General features: G+C 43.8%; 4 protein-coding genes across 5 annotated transcripts; 1 reads left to right on the top strand and 3 right to left on the bottom strand.

The window, feature by feature from the left end:
• Positions 1-93: 93 nt before the first annotated feature.
• On the bottom strand, positions 94-4068 carry LOC108064458 (uncharacterized). The gene is made up of 7 exons (XM_017151990.3): positions 2779-4068; positions 2074-2723; positions 1832-2017; positions 1196-1771; positions 620-1138; positions 387-557; positions 94-326 (listed from the first exon to the last, which is right to left on the bottom strand). The coding sequence occupies exons 1-7, from the start codon at positions 3946-3948 to the stop codon at positions 173-175; spliced, it is 3426 nt and encodes a 1141-aa protein (XP_017007479.2). The 5' UTR covers positions 3949-4068; the 3' UTR covers positions 94-172.
• A 201-nt stretch (positions 4069-4269) lies between these two features.
• LOC108064459 (pyruvate kinase) lies at positions 4270-6897 on the bottom strand. Its single transcript, XM_044394085.2, has 2 exons — positions 6752-6897; positions 4270-6699 (listed from the first exon to the last, which is right to left on the bottom strand). The coding sequence occupies exon 2, from the start codon at positions 6526-6528 to the stop codon at positions 4324-4326; it is 2205 nt and encodes a 734-aa protein (XP_044250020.2). The 5' UTR covers positions 6529-6699; positions 6752-6897; the 3' UTR covers positions 4270-4323.
• A 201-nt stretch (positions 6898-7098) lies between these two features.
• PyK (Pyruvate kinase) lies at positions 7099-13083 on the bottom strand. 2 transcript variants are annotated; one of them, XM_070216176.1, is made up of 4 exons: positions 12925-13083; positions 8061-9450; positions 7840-7996; positions 7099-7375 (listed from the first exon to the last, which is right to left on the bottom strand). In XM_070216176.1, exons 2-4 carry the CDS (start codon positions 9427-9429, stop codon positions 7363-7365), a joined length of 1539 nt encoding a protein of 512 aa, XP_070072277.1. In that variant the 5' UTR covers positions 9430-9450; positions 12925-13083; the 3' UTR covers positions 7099-7362. The 2 variants fall into 2 exon arrangements, with proteins under 2 accessions (XP_070072277.1, XP_017007482.1); XM_017151993.3 differs by lacking the exon at positions 12925-13083 and adding an exon at positions 10877-11141.
• A 6155-nt stretch (positions 13084-19238) lies between these two features.
• Polr3F (RNA polymerase III subunit F) lies at positions 19239-20367 on the top strand. Its single transcript, XM_017151995.3, has 3 exons — positions 19239-19348; positions 19404-19807; positions 19863-20367. The coding sequence occupies exons 2-3, from the start codon at positions 19415-19417 to the stop codon at positions 20349-20351; spliced, it is 882 nt and encodes a 293-aa protein (XP_017007484.2). The 5' UTR covers positions 19239-19348; positions 19404-19414; the 3' UTR covers positions 20352-20367.
• Positions 20368-20441: the final 74 nt, after the last annotated feature.

Below are 20441 nucleotides of genomic sequence, written 5' to 3'. Positions count from 1 at the left end.
TTATAAAGAAAATTTCAGAATAGAAAAATAAAATTAGAATTTGTTTATATTTAAAGGTTTTTTTTATTAAAACTTTAAAGACATGTGCGTATTTTATACTGTCTATACTGTCTATTTCTACAGTACTCATAAGGCATTTGTGAATTAAAATATAGGCGGCCCAAAAAAGGGTTTACTCCTTGGTCAAGTGCTGCCTGCAGTATTCCCAAATAAAAAGTGATCCAGTCACATGTACATTCAGGGAGCGCACCAATCCGAACTGGGGAATTTCTACAGCATAGTCCAAGAATCCAATGAGGTCCGCTGGTATTCCATGCTTTTCGTGCCTAAAAGATTGAATATTATCAATATCTAAATGGTAAACTTGGTGAATCAGTTACGCCTACCCCAACAATAGAATGCTCTTTTTGGGAAACTTGAAGTCGACAAAGTTTGTGCTGTGCGCTGTTTGCTCAGCCCCAACGATTTTGTATCCCTCCATTTGCTTTTCCAGCAAAAATTCAGCTAGAGTTTCCGGTTTCACTTCAAGTATGTTTAAAGTTTTCTCAGCAGTCATGCTAAAGGATTGATTTTAAATGTATTAGCATATATATTTCAATTGGCATTGCAGTGGACATACCTCAAGTTCGTAAAATCGCTTTTCTCCGCCTGTGATTTGAGACCCAAAATCAGGGTCTTGACGCCCAGCACCTCACAAGTGCGCGCCAATCCACCCAAATTAGGCAGTTTGTCTATAAGGGAAGCCACCACAATGAGCTCCTGGTTATCCGGAGCTTTGTTCGCATCGTCAAAGTCACTCTCCGGGTAAATATCACCAATGGGATTCATTTTTCTCTGGACATTTCCATTAGATGCCGAAGACGACGACAGCTCAGGCGCTAATCCTGCCCTTTTCGCTTTAAATGTCTCGCGAGCGCGCTCAAGTTTTACTCTAAATGCATATCGACAGGAAACGAAGCTAATGTTTTCATCAAAGGGTGCATTTGTCATCCAGAGAATCGCATCAGACTGGGATGTGGGACACTCTAGGTGTAATTCCGGTAACAAAAGTCGAGCTTCACTCTTAAACTCATTTAATTTGTCACCCAAAGTAGCCTCAATTGACTTTTTCAATGCACCAGCTAGTGGCATTTCAATGCTGAAAATATATTGGTATTAATACTGTTCAAGTTAGAGCATATAAACATGACATTACCTGCTTAATTCGCACTCAGTACAAATACGATGCAGAACCAACTGGGCCAGCAGGCGAGTCTGAAAATTGGCTCCCATTGTTAAAGGCAGAAGAACGGCAAAGATTTCCGATAGTTGCTCTAGTTTAACACTTTCCCAGTGAGACAGGCAGTATATGTGGACTACAGAAACAAGCGACATTTGTTGACTCGGCTTAAGAGTTGCCAGCAGCTTCAATTGCTCCAGCAAAGGATCGATGCTGGGCAGCATTTTGGCGACAAGGTACTCGTACACAAAGCTAATGTTAGGCTGATCGCTGGGGCACAAGACTGCCTCCCACAACTGCATCGACCACTTCCATTTATCGCTTAGGTCAAGCAGAGCTTTGGCAATACGCATTTTGGTTCTGTGTTCCTTGCAGTTGGCAAAATAACGTGGTTTCTTCTTGGACAATTCGTTGTTCATTCGCAACAAATCGTCACAAATACTGCTGATATCTAAGAGACTGCTATTCTTGGCATAATTAATAAATTGCACTCGAGACATGGCTTCTGTATCCGCACGTTGGCCAAACGTAAGCTCAAAAGCACGTTCTATGCTGCAGGATTTTAATAAACTTGGTATATAGAAGTGTTACTAGGAAGTAGAGCACACATACCGTGCATCGCCTGTGGTGGTTTCTCCTTCCAGCAACTTTTTCAGAACAAACGAAGGAGGTGCTTTGATATATTCTTCACAATCCAAGGTACCCAATAGAAATGTGTTTTTCTGCAAAACGTCCACTACGCATTTATCATACTCTTCCGCAGATAGATATCCCACTGCATATTTTAAGATGGCTTGCCTATAAAATTCAAAAAGGTTAGAAACGAAACAACTTTGTAAATGTTTTAAACTAACGTTTCCCGACACTTGAGCTTCCCCAATCGGGAAATCAGAGCAGGCAAGACGTCCCCATCTTCCAATGGTTGGTTATGCGTGGACAAGATTTGAGTCAAGGTGGCAAATGTGCCTGCCGTGCCCTGATCCAAAAGTTCCAAAGGTCTGAGGTTCAACTCTTCCAACTTGCTCCATGTTGGAAGATTTACCTTAACAAAAAGATCCACGCAGTGTTCGCGCACAAAGGACTTTTCCTCCCTCGTCCGGCAATCCAATCGATTTAGAAGGTGCAGCTGCATCTCCTCCAGACTCACACCACTTTCAAGCAGAGACGTATCTATTTGATAGACAGAGCGATAGAAATCCAAATATTCTTCGGGCCTATCTAGTTCCCGGTGCAGAAATATGGGTAAAAGGCGCCACCAACCATGTTGGGATTTTGGCAATGTCCGTAGTTTCCTCAAAAACTCAACAAAAACGTCGTATTTATAGTCCATTTCAGAGACAAGCTCGCAGCAACGACTGTTAAAATTAGCAATATGTTCTTCTAAGACGCTGCAAGAGGTTATTTTGTGAATTAGTCTATGATGGTCTTCATATCGGTCGATAGTATTGTACAAGGACTCAATGAACAGTAGGTAGTCTCCCAAAGAGAGGCTGTCAATTGTGGCCTGTGAGAGAGGAGAATCAGTAAATGGTTTAAATTGAAATGGCAATTCAACTTACAGTTAACGAGAAAAGCACATGGTTGATGGCTGCACCGCGCAGAACCGTATTTTGAAGCGAACGGACGCGGGCGCTTAGCTGGAGGAGCAGCTCCTTGGAAACCACCGGCAACTGTGTCAATTCCCAGCCCGTCAGCCAATGGAGGAGGGGCACACAATGCCAGGGAACTGCAACGAGGGCCTCTAGCAAAAGTTCCGCCGGGTATTCAGCCATAAAGTGATGTATTTGCTTCTGAGTGAGGCAATCGGGCACCTCGGGATTGTAAAGCTGTGTTCGATTGGTGGCGGCCAGGAACTCCGGCAGGAGATTAAAGCGCGCTAGTTGGGCCAGGCTGAAATGCGACAAGAAGTACTTTAGAGTCCAGCGCAGGACGAGGATATTGTTGTCGCTGAGAAGGCGAGTGCACAGAATCCTAAGCCAGCTGAGCCAATCCTCACTCAAGTTGGTAGACAACAATCCCACGCGCGGCAACAAGGTGCTCAGAGTGGGCAGCACCAGGTGCGACTGCTGCTCCTCCATATTCTCCATGATGCCCACATAGGCGCTCCACTGCAGTTCGCTGCACTGGAGGGCAGCCAATACCTCCTTGATCTCCTGCAACTTGTGCATGAGGTAATAGGACGAACGTCGATCCTCCCGCACCTCCGAGCGCAGAAGATTCTGGGTGACAGGCAGCAATTCCTGGGCGCATTCCACGCCCAGGTTGTGGATGAATTCGTCGAAAAGGTGGACCAGAATCTGGGCCGCATGTGGCTGGTCCTCATTCGTCTGGCTGAGCGACCAGAGCTGCTGCAGCACGAACTTGGCTTCGATGCGCGGAAACTTCCGAATGTGGAGCTGCACGCAGACCAGCAGGTTGGCCACCAGTTGACGCCGGCTGACCGAATCCTCGGGGCTATCCGCTATCACCACGGAGACCAGTTTGTGGAACACCTTCGGCCCGAAGCGCACGTTCCACTTGCTGTTCGTCTGCAACAGGTTGTGGATGCACTGCAGCACCCGCTTGAGGGCCAACTCGTTGTCCTTGTGCATGTCCACCAGGTCGTACAGCATGTCGTCCAGTTCGGCGACGTCGCCCAGCAAATTCTGGTTCTGGATGTACGATTCCAGGGCCTGGACAACCGCGTGGGTGGCCGTCGCCGTGGTGGCTCTGGTCGTGGGCAGAGCCATGGTACTAGCTCCTTTCGATGAAAGCTACTAACTAAACTTAATTACTTATTAGTGCTTTCACAACAAATGTTTCACAATTGAACGAAATTGAAACGTGATTTGTTTACTTGGCGCAATTCGATAGACGGGATATCGAAATATCATCGGCCATCGATAGAAGTATCGATTGTGTACTTTGAATTTGTAATGGCCGTTATATTTCGCACTGAGTTTTGGCGAGAAAAAATCAAGAAAGTTTAAGTACGTTTTAGACAACACAAAAAGGACTTACCTGGAAAGAAGTACCTAGTGAATAAACCATAAATAATCTTTTTAATTTGCTAGCTTTTATTTCAACGGTAATTTTGAATACCCAGAATTTCCTAACCTATTAACCTATTTCTTGCCCTTGTTTGAATTATCTGGATCCGTGAGAGATTCCTTCAGCTTTTTGCACACAGATTTTAGAACCTTGTCGTCTGATTTTGCCTTGGCTTTCTTCTTGTTTTTCGCCATTTTTTTGCAGAGCTCAGCCTCCCTTTTCTGCTTTCTTTTGGCCGCAACCTGCTTCCACCTCTTCTCCATTGCTGCCAATTTCTTATCCCTTTCCTGCCTTTTGCACTTTTCAGCTTGTTTTTTCTTTTGCTTTTCCTCGCACAGTTGCTTGCAGCTTTTGAGCTCCACTTTCTTCTTCTCCTCCTCCTTCAAACGCTTGGCTTTCTGGGCAGCTTCTATTTTGGCCACCTCCTCCTCAATTATCTTCAGTTCCGCCTCATTCCGTTTCTTCTCTTCGGATAATTTGCACTTCAACTGCTCTTCCCTCTTCCTGCGATTCTCTGCTTCCTCGTTACTTTTCTTGCAGATTTCTTCAAATTCTTCTCTACTTTTCTTCTCTTCCGCTAGTTTGCAGCACTTTTCAGATTCTTCTCGGCGTTTCTTCTCGGGTTCCGCTAGCATTTGGCTTTCTTTTTGCATTTGCATGCATTTTGCCATCGCATCGTCTTTCTTTGGGCATTCTTTTGGCCTTTCTTCGGTTTTTTTACATTTCTCAGCCAGTTTCTTCTGCTTACACTCTTCTGCCTCGCGCATTTTCCGGCATTCTTCCGCCTGCTTGAGCTTTTCGCAGGCCTCCTTTTCAGCCCTCTGCTTGCAGCTCTCTTCCATGGCCAATTTCCGGCAGCGCTCCTCTTGATCTCGCTCGGCGGTGGTCTGCTGACGGATGGTGAAAAGCCGAAAGGTGATCTTCTCCGCCGACATGGCATTAACCAGCACCACCGATCCCTTTTGGCCCGGCTCAAGTATGTCCATCTTGGCCATAAGCTTGAGGCCCGACTGCATGATGCGTCTAAAGTTCAGGCTCCCAATAACCATTTTCTCCACGAGGAGTGGGTAAACACCGCGGAAGAGCAGGGATTGAGCGGCCTCGGACTGGCAGCCAGTGAGCATCACAATGGGACAAGGCGGCCTCATGTGGCTGACCATCTGGGCCACCATGGAGCACGGACTGGCCACCACAATTGCCCGAGCTTGACCCACCGTGGCTGCCTCGGCAATTGCCGTGGTCACCGCTGAAATGTGATCGGCGGCACTCGAACGGATTTCCCTCTTAAGGCTGTTCTGCAGATTCTCGTACCACAGGACAGCCTCCACTTTGGCGCAGATCCTGGCCATGGTCAGGACACACTCCACCGGATACTTGCCCTTAGCCGTCTCGCCGGACAGCATGACGGCATCGCATCCATCGAAGATCGCATTGGCCACATCCGAGGCCTCGGCTCGTGTGGGTCGCGGCTTGTTCGTCATCGACTCCATCATCTGGGTAGCGCAGATCACGGGCTTGCCCACCTTGTTGCACTTGGCCACAATTGATTTCTGGGCCAGCGGCACATCTTCTGTGGGTATTTCAATGCCCATATCGCCGCGGGCCACCATTATGCCGTCGGATTCGCGGATTATCTCGTCTATATTGGCCAGACCTTGTTGGTTTTCGATCTTCGAGATGACTTTTATGTGCTGGCCCGAAGGACCAAGGGCCTGGCGAATTTCCTTCAGAGCCTTGCCATCGCGGACAAAGGATGCGAAGATCATGTCCACCTTCTGCTCCGCCCCGAACTTGAGGTCCTGCTTATCCTTCTCGGTCACGCTGGGCAGATCCACCGGAACGCCGGGCAGATTGATGCCCTTGTGCGAGCCCAGCTTACCACCGTTCTCCACCTGACAGATCACCTCGTCGCCTTTGGTTTCCTTGACCAACAGGGCGATCAGCCCATCGTCCACAAAGATTCGATTTCCCGGCTTCACAAGCTCCGGCAATCGCGGGTAGTCCACGTAGATGACCTCCGCGGTGCACTTATCCTCCAGTTCCTTCTTGGTGCTCAAAGTGACCTTGCCACCGGGCTGGAGTTCGATCTCAGCGGTGTCACTGCCACCGGCCAGCTTGCCCGTCCGGATCTCCGGACCCTTGGTATCCAGGGCAATGGCCACGGTCCTGGGCAGACCCGTTTGCTCCACGTACATGGCCATGGCCTTGCGGGTCGCCTGAATCGTCTGGCAATGGTACTCGTGGGTGCCGTGCGAGAAGTTCATGCGCACCACCCGCATCCCCGCCCGGATCAGCTCCAGGAGCACATCCGGGCAGTTGGATGAGGGTCCGATGGTGCATATGATGCCGCTGAGGGGGACACTCAGAGCAGGTGCTTGGAACTGCAGCAGCGACTGGTAATCCAGCTGGGAGGCAAAGGGTCCGCGGTCCAGACGGAACTTCGGCGGTTCCTAGCGGGGATTGGTTAGTGGATACCCCAAGACAAGTCCACCACCGACTCACCTTCTTCCTTTTGCAATTGCTCGCATAGCAGCGATATCTTAGGTTCGACAGGGAACTGGAACATGCGGGCAGTTTTGCCCTGCGGCAAACAAATCTTGCGTAGGGATGAATTTTGAAGAAATTTTGAGAAACCGAAACGAGAAATATCTAAAATATTATCTGTCAATGTGTAAAAAGTCTAACATTATTAAAAAAAATTAAAATTAAAATTAGAAACCAAAGCGGGCCATCTCTTATTTGTTTCCTCAATATGATGATTTTAAGGAATATAATTATATTCGTTTTTCAATTCCCAACAAATTATTCAAGAATATTAGGTAATCCTTTAGTAAGCAAAATCCACCTAGTTTCCATACGTACATAAATACAGTGATGACTTTATTATACTTTTCGAAGAAATCTATATTATTCAACAATGGTATATTATATTTGTGTGTCTGTTTGAGGCCCGGGCCGGCCTTCGGCGCTATTGACAGCGGTTCCAGCAGCCTCCTGCAGTTTCCAATATTCCAAATATTGTGTAATTAATAAATAAACTTGGTTATTAACAGTAATTAACGCGACGCCCGCGGCAGCTGCGACGCATCCAGGTACTTCCTGAGCGGCAACATTTATTCGACGGTGCTGGAAAGGAAAAGAGTTTTTATGGTTAATATGAGGTTTGTAGAAAACGAATTTTCCATAATATTAGAGAGAAAGTAAATCAACTTGATACTAAAAACCTAACGTTTTTATGTGAGCTCGATCAAACTATAAAAGGGTACTAATAATTCTGTGCTCATAGTCTACAATTATCCTACACAGAAAAATAAATCCGATATGAAATATAGTTATTTCTACCTTTTTTCATATCAATAAAAAGCTGATATGATTTATGTCAAATTTAAGGTTCAAGCATATCAACATGATATTTTATGATATCATAAATATACCAAATTAAGTATTTTTTTAAGCAAATAATTTAAAAAAAGATTAACATGATCTTTATTCATATCAAAATGATATGAACAACTTGATCTTTAAAAATATCAAATTGACCATTGCCATTTTTTTTTCTGTGTATCAATTTGCATAAATTATATACTTACACAATGCGGATGGTGTTGGTGAAGCCGGAGCCCTGCTTCCAGCCGGTAACCACAACGACGGAATCGCCGGTCTTGATGAAGCCGTTCTTCTTGCCCACAGACAGACCGAACTGGACGCGCACATCCACATCCTTCAGCCAGTCGCCAAGAGCGGGTTCTGCGATACATTATAACAAGTTAAAATATAGGGATAACAACATATAGACAGTCGGAAGCCTCACCCTTGTAGATGAGTGGCACCAGGCCACGGTAAAGATGGGCCTGACGGGCGGTCTGCGGGAAGCGGGTGACCGCGATGATGGGGCAGCGTGGGCGGTACTTGCTCACCTGGAAGGCCGACTTGCCGCTGGTGGTGATCACCACGATGGCGGCGGCCTTGGCCTTGGTGGCGGCCTCAACGGCAGCGATGGCGGCGGCGTGGGCAGCATCGATGGTGGAGGCACCCTTGACCAGGTCGTTGAAGAGGTTCTGGTGCCAGAGGGCGGCCTCGGCCTCCTTGCAGGTCTTGGCCATGGTCAGGACGCACTCCAGCGGGTACTCGCCCTTGGCGGTCTCACCGGACAACATGACGCAATCGGCGCCATCGAGCACGGCGTTGGCCACATCAGAGATCTCGGCGCGAGTGGGACGCGGCTTCTTCACCATGGACTCCAACATTTGGGTGGCGCAGATCACGGGCTTGCCGGCCTTGTTGCAACGGGCAATCATGGCCTTCTGGGCGAGGAACACCTTCTCGGCGGGAATCTCAATGCCCAAGTCGCCACGGGCCACCATGATGCCGTCACCGGCCTCGATGATCTCGTCCAGGTTGTGCATGCCCTGCTGGTTCTCGATCTTGGAAATGATCTTGATGTTCTTGCCCTTCTCGCCCAGCACCTTGCGGATCTCGGTGAGAGCGGCGGCGTTGCGGATGAACGAGGCGAAGACCATGTCCACCTCCTGCTCCACGCCGAACAGCAGATCGCTCTTGTCCTTCTCGGAGACGGCGGGCAGATCGACGGGCACGCCGGGCAGGTTGACACCCTTGCGGGAGCCCAGGGAGCCGCCGTTCTCCACCTCGCAGGTGATCGTGTCCTTGGACACCTCGCGCACAATCAGCGAGATCAGGCCGTCGTCGACGAACACCCGGTTGCCGGGCTTCACCACGTTGACAATGTTCTCGTAGTCCACGTAGACAACCTCCAGGGAGCCCTTCTCCAGGAACTCCTTGTTGGTGGACAGCTTGATCTTCTCGCCCTTCTTCAGCTCGATTTCGGCGGTGCCGCTGCCTCCGATCAGACCGGTACGGATCTCGGGTCCCTTGGTGTCCAGGGCAATGGCCACGGGGTGCTCGTAGCCCAGCTTCGCCGAGTAGTTCTTCACCGCCTGACGCACATTGGCCACCGTGGCGGCGTGGTACTCGTGCGATCCGTGAGAGAAGTTCATACGGGCAATGTTCATGCCGGTGGCCATCATCTTCTCCAGCATCTCCACGCTGCTGGAGGCCGGACCGATGGTGCACACGATTCCAGACAGACGGACATGGGGCACTGGCGAGTCGAACTGCAGGCGGCACATGTGCTCCAGTTGGGTATCAGCTCCGGCGGCCATGTTTTGCGGTACTTCGTTGGGCTGCAAAACGAAGAGGGGATAGTTTATTAATTGGTGGATTCGACACCGTATATGTGATAATTTTTGCTGGTAGATCGTGTGTTAGAACGGATTGTTTATATCTTATTTTTAGAAATGCATGCAAATTAATCGGACTTCTTCAATTTGAGCCTAAATCAATTTATACGATTGTTTATTTACTGTTTAAAAATTTAATAAGTCGGTTTCAAACTAGTATTCAAGCTTTTTTTTCTGCTTTGAATTCTGTGAAGATGTTTAAAAAAATTTGTTTAGTAGATAAGACTCCCCCTCAAGTGACTAAACCTTGATAACAAGAAAATCTTTCTATTTCACAATCCAAGATGTTGCAAAAATAACCAGTTTAATGAAATCGATATCAAAGCCTAATAAATTTCTCGCATAGAAATTATGAAACACAATTAGAGCCCAACATAAATTAGCTGAACACGTGAAGTTCTCATGATAAGCCTTAGTTATTTTCACGAATATAAATCGATACTGCTTTTATCGACCAAATTAAATGTTTACTACCAGCTTATAAATAGAAGCAACACGGCTACATACATAAGTCTTTCACGAATTCTTTCGTACCAATCGATTTTCCTTGCAAAAACTAAGGTTGAGGACATTCAGTTATAAAGATTAATCATTTATTTCTACCTCAACTGGTAAACGCTACGACCCAAAATTATTTCGCATACGACAGAGAAGGGCAGTAGTTCCAGTTAATCAATAATAACAATTCCCTCCTAATTAATATCAATGCGAAATATTATACGCTATCATATAGGCTTGATAAGAACACAATCTAATATAATTTTAGTATGATAAATAGCATGTAAATAAGCCATTGATAAAAACAAAGATATGAAAACATATGACCAATGATTTATTTTACTCTAACAAACTATATTTCACCGCAGGTCTTCACCTGATTTCTAACAGGCTAATCATTTTACTAATTAGATTTAGATTTATAATTAGTATAAATATCATAATATCAAGATAATCATTATTTGGCAGACAATTACAAATTCTTGGTGTCAAGCAATATTATTCCCTCATTGTTTATGCTATAGTTCCTATACCCGGAATCCTCTGATGTAAACAAAGTGCGCGTACTTGAAGTGCTTGAGTGGGTGGGTGTGGGTGGACCAAAAGAGAGGGCCCGAGAAAAGCTGAGCAGGAGAGAGTGCGAAAGAGAGAAGGCAGCATGCGGAAGAAAAGTGTGCAGCGACGTCGGCATCGCTGCACCGCCGAAGGTCAGTTCTGCCGACCGCGACCGACAGAATTTTCGCAGCTGCAGTTGCATAATTCCCTTTTTTCCCCCAATGGCTCTGGTATCGGGCCAACCCGTCTGCCAACTGATTATGTATATCTTTATGGACCAGTTCAGGTGAGTTCCAGACCCGTGACAGTGGCGTACCTTCAGCTGCGGAGCCTCATCGTAGATGGTTACGTTCACCATTTTGTTGCCTACCAAGCGGGCGGTACGGAACCAACGGGAATCGCACTTGTGATCGAGATCGGTCTTGGGATACAGACGCCTATATCTTCCAGCTGCACACGCAACGCCACGCACAACACACACAAAGCCGCGGCTAGCCGAGTTCAATATTTTGGCAATATATCTTCCAAGTTTGAGCCGAAAATCCGGATATATCAAAAATCGGACGCGGCGAGGACGAGGCAAAAAGTTCGACTGCCGCACAGATTTTTTTGGCAAGCGGAAAATTTCCCGAGCCGCGGCAAAAGCGCTCAGAATGTCGGTAGCCCGAGACAAAGAGAGCAGGAAGGCAGAACCCCCGAGAGCCACGAGAGAGTTTGGGGCCCAAAGAGGCGAGAGGCGGACGCAACAGGCCACCCCTAAAGAGCCAACTTTCGCGAGAAGCAAAAAGGGTATATCCACAGGGTATACTCGACCAGGGGATGGCAGCTACTCAATCGAGTCAAGGCTAGCTGGGATAAGCTATTTCCAATTGAGGTGAATCCTGACTGATAGCTCAAAGGTGGGTTTGTTTTTGTAGCCTTCGATTTTAATTAGTTTAATTGCTATACAAAAAGGATTTATTTTTATTTTTCAAAATCTTTGAAAATCTTTAAAAATCAATTGCATTTTATTTCTTTATAACATCTGCATTAATGCAGATAGCCCATGATCGAGGTGAAGATACTGACTTGTGATCCAAATAAAATAGCTATTACCTTTTAAATTAAGTTCAATTTTGTACATTCATAAAGTATAAAATATTACCAACAAGATAAAACCATTAAATATTTCAAGAAAATACAAGATACCCCTTAATCCCAACATACCCCAACTCCTCTCGAGTAGGGGATGCAAAAAGTTTATCCAAAGAGCGCGGAGCTTCGGAGTCAACTGGCGCAAAGCTCCGTTGCTAGGCCAGCCGGCAAATCGCAACGGAACAGAAGGTTCAACGATTCATCGAGTGTTCATTAATAAACATTAATATTTGCAAATATGTATAGTCATATGAGCACGTGATGTCAGCATGTGTGCGAGGGTAAACAAAAAACCGATCATCAGCTGTGAGATGTCGCTTATCAGCTGGCAAAAAAACAAAAAACGAGGCGAACAGCCCACTGTCCCACTTCCACCTCCATTTCCACTGTGCTGACCTTGACAAGCTAGTCGCCTCCACGAAAAAAGAAGCTCCGTCTCGCTCGCACGCCCATTATGCAAGTGCGTGAGCATTTGAATAGCTTTTCTTTTATCTTTCTCTCTTTTTCGTGACACGCGCAAGAAGCGTGCAGCGAGAGCTTTCCGTTTCGCAGCTTTCGTCGCCGGGAAAACGCACAAGAGAAAAGTTCTGAAAGTGAAAGTGCTTTTCCAGAGCTCACCGTTAATATGTAATACGTATTATGTAGATATGTGGCGCGTTTAACCTTGAACTTGTAGGGGAAAGGACGTTAGCCTCGTTACCAATGGAAGCCCAGGCCTACAACAACAAATGCTTATCACTAAGACGCCGAAAAAGCAACAAAGTCTTTAAAAAAATTTAGACAACCCGGCACAGACGAAATCTATGCGAAATTACTCATCAGGCGCCGTCGTCACAGGGCAATTAAGCAATTGCGATAGTGGAAGTTTACAGCAATTCGAGATTGTTATTGCTGCATTATTCCCGATGGCGTGTTTTATAGGGTGTGATTGCGGTGGTATGGGTTTCTTTATACTTGAAGCGCGCTCCGTATGGAATGACTTCTATTTCACCTTTACACATTCCGCTAACGAGACACTTTCGAGATTGTATGGGTGTGCGAATTCATTTCGCCGGTGGGTGTGTGTGTGTGCGTTTGTTTCTGATTCTACATAATGTGGAGAATTTGCTTGCATCATCAACAACAACAAAAACAGGAAAGTCTTCACCGCAAATTTAGTTTGCGAATTTTACTGTGTTTTAATGGGAAGATGTTTCGGTTGGGGTCACCTTAAGATGATCTGATAATTACCTGCTTTGAACAATAGAGGTGAACTCGCAGAGTCGTATTTGCTCTTCCTGTTTTGGAATTTGTTTTAATTCAATTTAAATGCACAGGCAGCGAACACTCCAATCAGAAACAGTGCGATCTGTTCGGCGATTGAAAAAAAACAGTCGACTCGGCTTTTGCGCAGTGTTGCGAGATGAAAATGTTGCCCCTAAAAAACCCTAAAAAATCCCGTTTTTTGCCCGTCTCTAGCAACTCTTTTGAGTGTTGCCAGATGAAAATGTTGCTGTGTCAGCTCACAAATGTTTCCATAGAGGGCGCCCGTTTCCCTAAACCAGTTTTCCCCTTCCGCCAATTTGGCGCTCCTAAATGTTAGATTTCATGGTTTTTCTAACAGCAATGTTAAGATACAACGTTTTCTTACATTGGCAGAGCAGCGGCAGAGGACTAACAGTTCTGCCAATGTAAGAAAACGTTGTATCTTAACATTTCTGTTAAATTGAGAGGAGAGGAGAGAGAGACTGGCGACTGGCCAGTTAGGGCCACTTTCAAATTACCGTTTCTGGTATTTTAAAAACTTTTTGGTATTTTTTTAAAAATTGGCGGGCTTAAAAAAACAGTCGGCTCGGCTTTTGCACAGTGTTGCGAGATGAAAATGTTGCCCCCTAAAAAACCCTAAAAAATCCCCATCACCAAGAACGACGTAAGTTTATACGTAAGTGTCAGTTAACGTAACACCGGGTCTCCGTCATTTGGCTGCGTTCAGCAGAACAACATAATCCTAGTGTTGGTAAGAAGTGCTCATTTGGGTGAACATGTTCAATTGTTCTTTTTTTCCCAATGAGTCAACTCACTCAGTTTGCTCACTTGTTCACTTGCTCACTTGTTCTGTCCTTAACTTTTTCACTGGCTCTGAGAATACAGCTCATTATCTGTAAAACCGTATGCAAAATGCAACCTAAAAGTAAAAAAAAAATACTTTTTGTGCCAAGAACACCAAGAGAGCAACTGAGCAAGTGAAAAAAAAGAGCAAGTGAGCAAAAATGAACAAGTGAACAATAAAGAACAAGTTCGAAGGAACATGTTCACTCACTCAGTTTAGTGAGCCACTCTTTTTTGTTCACTCACTCATGAGCAGTGTTGGGAAAGGTACTGTGTTTTTTTACCTAGGTAAGGTAAAAGGTATTGTCAAAAATAAATACCTAGGTAAGGTAAAGGTACTTAAATTTCCCAGTACCTAGGTAAAGGTAAAAGGTATTTATAAGGTATTTTTTATTTTTTATAATTTTTTTGTTTTGTTCAATGTAATCATTTAAACTTAAAATAAGACTAGTTTTCAGTTTTTATTCGTCTTAATCAAACAATATCTTTTCATTTCATTTAAATTTAAATGTTTTAATTTTGTGCATATATTTTTAAACCACGCGGCATGAATAATTTTATGCACGTATCACTTCATTAATGTATTTATGAAACCCTCATGTACATATTTGGCGCGCAAAAATTCCGTATGTAGAAACATTGACTATATATTGTGCATATGCATGTATATGCCGTTTGTTTACGTACATACGGCATTTTTGCGCGCCAAATACACTTTGGTTTCATAAATAAATTGATGTAGTGATGGGAACATACATACGTGCACAAAATTATATAAAAAAACTGCGATTAGTTTTAACTTCACAAAACAAACAATAGAACGGCTGAATTATTAATGCTGCGTTCCGACTATTACAATTCTGAAACGAAACGATACAATGAAACGATACTACAGTGTCGCAGTCAGATTTGGATATTTTAAATCAGAGCAATGTTTAATACCTATGTAAGTACCTTAATAATTCCAAAGGTATATAAAAATAAATACCTAGGTAAGGTAAAAGGTACTCAATTATTTGTATACCTAGGTAAGGTAAAAGGTACCACTAAATTGTACCTAGGTACGTACCTAGGTAAAAGTATCTAGGTATGTCCCAACACTGCTCATGAGCAACCCAACACTAATGATCACTGATGGATCAGTAATCAGTAATCAAGTTTGTTCTGCTGAACGCTCATGATACATATCGACGACGTAAAAGTAAAATATATAACAAACATTGCGCGCGCAATTTGAAAATATATATTTTTCCCGCTCCCGCAACTGCAGCACGGCTCACAGCTATCGTGGATACATAAAAATCAAAAATGGCTGAACAATTATAAAGAATTCCACCGAATTTATGGTTTTTTATACCCTTGTAGAGGGTATTATAATTTCAGTCAGATGTTTGCAACGCAGTGAAGGAGACGTTTCCGACCACATAAAGTATATATATTCTTGATCAGCACCAATAGCCGAGTCTATCTAGCCATGTCCGTCTGTCCGTCTGTCCGTTTCTATGCGAACTAGTCTCTCAGTTTTAAAGCTATCGCGATGAAACTTTCCCGAAAGTTTTCTTTCTATTGCAGGTAGTACATATGTCGGAGCCAGCCGGATCGGACCACTATATCTTAAGGCTCCCATAGGAATATTCAAACATATATAAGAAAATTCATTGTTACTTTGTAGGAAGTAGGCGTTTTAATTCTTGAATAGAAATTCAAAAATAGAAACGCTGAATCTGGAATCCCTGGAACTGCACAGAGTGAGTATTACTTTATCTGCAAGGGTATATAGCTCCGAAGGTAGCTTCCTTTCTTGTTTTAAATTATTTTGTTAATAAGTTTCGATATTTCGACTATCGATACATGCCAGAAGTCATGTATCATGTATCAAGAAAAGGTAGCGTACTTTTTTTACGCTTCCTGATCACTGATCACTGATGCAAAAATCTTGCATCATGATCAGTGATCATGTGCGTTCAGCAGAACTATCGTAAGAAATCCATCAGTGATCAGTGATCATGTTGTTCTGCTGAACGCAGCCATTGACTCGTTGCAGCTCTCTGGTGTCCACCATTACCGCTGGCGTTTTAAAGTCTGGCATTTGGCCAGGGCCAGGCGGATCCTCCCCCCAAATAGTGTCGCCGTCCTGCTAAAACTCAAGCTCAAACTCCTCAACGTAGTCGCCCACCATTGGGACAACTCGTGCCGGGAGTTAGGCATTTGGGACCACTGCCACTGTTTCCCAGTGTTTCGTTCGTGCCAGGATATTCATCTGGACGGTCGTGCTGTTCCCCACGGCTTCTTCCGTACTCGGCGAGTACTGAGCCCCAGTTCCTCATCCTCATCCAACTACCCTGTAACTCGGGTTCTCAGGTTTTCTAGTGTGCCGGACCTGGCGAGCTTTGTGGGAGTGGGCCCCAGTTCAGTACAGTTCTTAGCTCGGGTTTCCAGGGTGGTTTAAGTCAAACCATTTAACTCTTTGATAAATTCAACAACATTGGTGTTGTTTAACAAGTTGCCAATTTGAAAAGAACTAAGTTCAATCGCCACATCTTTCGATTTAAAAACAAGAGAGAACGCTATAGTCGGGTGCCCCGACTATCAGATACCCGTTACTCAGCTAAAGGGAGTGCGAAGGAGATGGGGATAAAAACTTTGATCCGCCGTAACTTTTAAACGAATGGTCCGATTTAAAAAATTTCTTCTACATTTCGATAGGTATTGATAAACACAATAAAACTGCATTTTAACTTTTCCGAAATATTGCACTTTTTAAAATCGTATATAAGCGATTGTGGGCGTTAGAGGGGGCGTGGCACCCTTTTGAAACAAACTTGCGCTGCGAAGGAACTCCTAGAATCTGCACGCAAAATGTCAATCTCCTAGCTTTTTAGTTTCCGAGATCTCAGCGTTCATACGGACGGACAGACAGACGGACATGGCTATATCGACTCGGCCAGTGACCCTGATCAAGAATATATATACTTTATGGGGTCGGAAACGCTTCCTTCTAGCTGTTACATACTTTTGCACGAATACAATATACCCTTTTATTCTACGAGTAACGGGTGTAAAAATAGGCGCGGACTGCCATGGTTCTCTTGTATGCGAATGCTTAAGAACTCGCGTGACCATCGATGACCAACTTTTAAAAGCGACTCTTAAGAAATCGCGGTTGTTGACTGACAGAAGCCAACATAGTAGTCCATGGACCGCGACCTATAAAAAAGTCGTGATTGCAGACAAAAAATGAGTTGGGTATGTGAAGAAATGGAGAAAGTATTAAGAAAAAACTCAGTGTGCGACCGGCACTACTATTTTAATGAAGAATATTTGTAACCCTTTTTTTAGCTGGCTGGTCACGATTGTTTTAGCAATCTGCGCCACAACTATATCATTTTGGCCGAGGAGAATGAGAAACTCGCCGCCAAATGCAAGGATCTGGATAATCGAATCCGGGAGCAGGAGCTGGCCCAGCTACGTTATACATGTGCGAGCAGCGCGCCGGCAGAACAAAACCCTATGCTCACTTAATAGGGAGCTGCCGACCGCTCTAACGGAATGGACAACAAGCCTGCCATTGGCAAATATTAATAGTTGGGCCGGCCTGCTCCCGGAGCCTGACGATGGCTTAATTCATCGTCTAAGAACAGCACTCCTACAATGTAGATGTCCCTTTTTTGTATGGAGGCATTGATTAGGAAATCTAGCTCGACTGAATGGTGCATGGGCCTGCGTACTTTCGACGAAAGAGTGAGGAACCTAAACCCGTTGACAAAATTAATAACGCGAAAGTTACCGATCGAAATAACGATAAATCCAGTTGTTATAGCCTTCGGTAGTGAGAATGAGCACATGCCAGTTACACTACGTCCTGGAGTCGGAAACATTATAACATTTACCAATTAGAAACAAACAGAACAAACACTACAAAAAAAAGACAAGTACTCCTCCTCCAATACACCAATAAAATTGGTCAGCATATAAAATCAAATGAGTTTTTTTTTTAAATCGACAGCTAGATTTCAGAAAATTTTAAATTATAATTAAATACTACACGTATTTATTTAGGTCTAGTGGATACCTTCTAGAAACCCCCATATTAGCTAAATCGCAAAGTGTATTTGGTTTTTATTTACCTTTTCCTAAACAAAAATATTTCCTCTAACTTCATAAATCTTAACCAAAATAATCATATTGGTTTTTGGAAAGCAATCTTTTAGAGAAAGAGGTATGTTTAAGCAAGGTTTTGGTGTATTTTTTTGAGAAAACAAGCTTATTTTCTAGATTTACACGCTAATCGATTTGAAATTTAATTACATGCCCAATCCAGTATGACATTCTATATTTAAACAATATGTTTTGGACAAAGTACTAATGTTGTGAAGAAATTTATGGTAAGGATTTGTGTCGAAAAATTAATTTGTTTCTGTTCTGTGCAGCTGATAACCTACGCAAGCAATCAGAATTTTAGAAATTTTTTCGCACGTTTTTTTTTATATATTTTAAGTAGCCTTACTGTTGTTTTTGCGGAAAATAAGAAAAAAGTTATGATAAAATCTTTTCTCGGCTATAGGCTAAAAATAAGGAATTTGTAAATTTAAAATAAGTAGCAAATATAAAGGTATGCATAATTTTCAGTTTTAATTTATTGTAGTTCTACAACAAAATTAGGAGAACGCAATTTTACGACAGTTTTCCCGAGTTGAAATCCCCCTTCGTTAATGTTGAGCTGAGCAACTGCTCTTCAGTCAGCTGTTATTGGATGGTAGATGGTGGATTAGGGATGTCGAAAATATATCAAAATATAAATATATCGATATTTTTTACGAAAAAATAAATATTTTTATCGTGATATTTTTTTTGAATAATTATCATATATCATCGATTTTTTTTCACATTTTTTTTGATAATTTTAAGTGGTTTCACTTTTCATCGGGACAAGAAAAAATACATATGTGAAAAATGAGCGTCGCTAAAATTTATTTTTCGGCAAGTGAAAATGCATAGCATAGCATTCAGAATTCAAGAAAAAAAAAAGCCAAAATAAATATTGTTTTCTTTCATTTATTAATTAATATAAACTAAAAATTAAAAAAATATAATTTAAGATCGTATGTGGGTTAATGTTTAGTGGTTATTGCTTACGCAGCTTAAAATTAAAAAAAAAAAAATTAATAAAACAAAAATATCAAAAATAGCTGATATATAGATATTTTTTTTCTGATATATCAAATATCATTTTGATTTTTTGTTTAAATAAAAAATATCATCGATACGATATTTTTAAATATTTCGACATCCCTATGGTGGATGGAGTTCTGTGGGAACACGAGTTTCACATTCGTCAAAAATCCCAACCGTTTCAAACGGATGGACTCTATGGGAAGAGGCTATAATTTAGAACAAGTCAAGAGTTTAAAGCTTACCCAGAAAGCTTTTCGGCCTGATTAAAATTCTGGTGGAAATGTCCGTATAATTTGGTATTTATTTCTAGACCTCATGGTATTTTTTATCGTTCTTGGCGCGGTCACCTGACATTCGCCCCGAACAGTTTGTTTTGATTTTGCTATTTACGGTAAGCGTGTTGTTTCTTTTAATAAACTGGAGTTTTAAATGAAAGAATAACCCAGAAATCAGGAGCATGGCGACGGAGGTGTCCCAACTTTTGCTGGCTGTGGTCCAGGGCATTCCAGCCGGCGCCACCAACGACGACCTGACCAAGGCGCTGCCCGATGTCCCAGCGGCCACGCGGGTGGAGGCATTGAATATACTGCTACAGCAGGGCGGCATTGAGATCCTGAAGAAGGGCGAGAAGCTGGTGTACCGCGCCAAGGATCCGGAGAAGAAGAGCGCCCTGCCCAAGGATGCGGACAACGAGGAGAAGGTGGTCTACGGCATCGTGGAGGAGGGCGGCAACAAGGGCATCTGGATACGGGACATACGCATGAAGTCCAACCTGAACATGATACAGCTCAACAAGATTCTCAAGAACCTGGAGACTAAGAAGCTCATCAAGGCGGTCAAGTCGGTGAACGTAGGTTAAATCCCCTATACCCGGTATAATGTAATTTAATACCAACTAATTCCAGGCCAGCAAAAAGAAGGTGTATATGCTGTACAACCTGGAGCCGGATCTCTCCATTACGGGCGGTGCTTGGTATCAGGATCAGGACTTTGAGGTGGAATTCGTCGATGTGCTCAACCAGCAGTGCCTGCGCTTCCTGCAAATGAAGCGCGACAGTGCGGAGAAGAAGCGCGAGGGGCCTTTGGCCTTCAAGCAGATGTCCTGCTGCACGGTCAACGAGGTTCAGAAGTTCATCTCGGATCTGGGCATCAGCAAGGTCAATCTGGCGGAGGCCGATCTGGAGACCATCCTCAAAACGGTGGTGTACGACGGCAATGCGGAGCGAGTGCGTCAGCAGGACGGAACCCACGTCTACCGGGCGGTCAACTCGCCACTTCCGCCCACGGGACTGGTGCAAATGCCCTGCGGCATTTGTCCGGTGATCAAAAACTGCTCCAATTGCGGCGATGTAACTGCCATAACCTGTGAATATATGCGAGATTGGTTGGATTGAATAGTTAACTGAAAATGTTTTTTAATTAGTCAAGATTTATAACATATATTTAGATAAAACCAATTGAAACAGTCATTTTTAAATCCACAA

Source organism: Drosophila takahashii, chromosome 3R (genome assembly GCF_030179915.1).
Source record: "Drosophila takahashii strain IR98-3 E-12201 chromosome 3R, DtakHiC1v2, whole genome shotgun sequence".
NCBI classification, from domain to species: Eukaryota; Metazoa; Arthropoda; class Insecta; order Diptera; family Drosophilidae; genus Drosophila; species Drosophila takahashii.
Note: the sequence above shows the minus strand (reverse complement) of the source record. Positions and strands in the feature narration are given on the sequence as shown.

Bases quoted from the DNA above. Each gene is read 5' to 3' on its own strand.
- PyK (XM_017151993.3), bottom strand. From the start codon at position 10,918: ATGGTGAACGTAACCATCTACGATGAGGCTCCGCAGCTGAAG. The intron at 9,451-10,876 runs GTACGCCACTGT...TTCGTTTTGCAG, and splicing joins ATGAGGCTCCGCAGCTGAAG to CCCAACGAAGTACCGCAAAA. The intron at 7,997-8,060 runs GTGAGGCTTCCG...AATGTATCGCAG, and splicing joins GGTGCCACTCATCTACAAGG to AACCCGCTCTTGGCGACTGG.
- Polr3F (XM_017151995.3), top strand. From the start codon at position 19,415: ATGGCGACGGAGGTGTCCCAACTTTTGCTGGCTGTGGTCCAGGGCATT. The intron at 19,808-19,862 runs GTAGGTTAAATC...AACTAATTCCAG, and splicing joins AGGCGGTCAAGTCGGTGAAC to GCCAGCAAAAAGAAGGTGTA.
- LOC108064459 (XM_044394085.2), bottom strand. From the start codon at position 6,528: ATGCGGGTGGTGCGCATGAACTTCTCGCACGGCACCCACGAGTACCAT.
- LOC108064458 (XM_017151990.3), bottom strand. From the start codon at position 3,948: ATGGCTCTGCCCACGACCAGAGCCACCACGGCGACGGCCACCCACGCG. The intron at 2,724-2,778 runs GTAAGTTGAATT...CCTCTCTCACAG, and splicing joins ATGTGCTTTTCTCGTTAACT to GCCACAATTGACAGCCTCTC. The intron at 558-619 runs GTATGTCCACTG...TCAATCCTTTAG, and splicing joins AGCGATTTTACGAACTTGAG to CATGACTGCTGAGAAAACTT.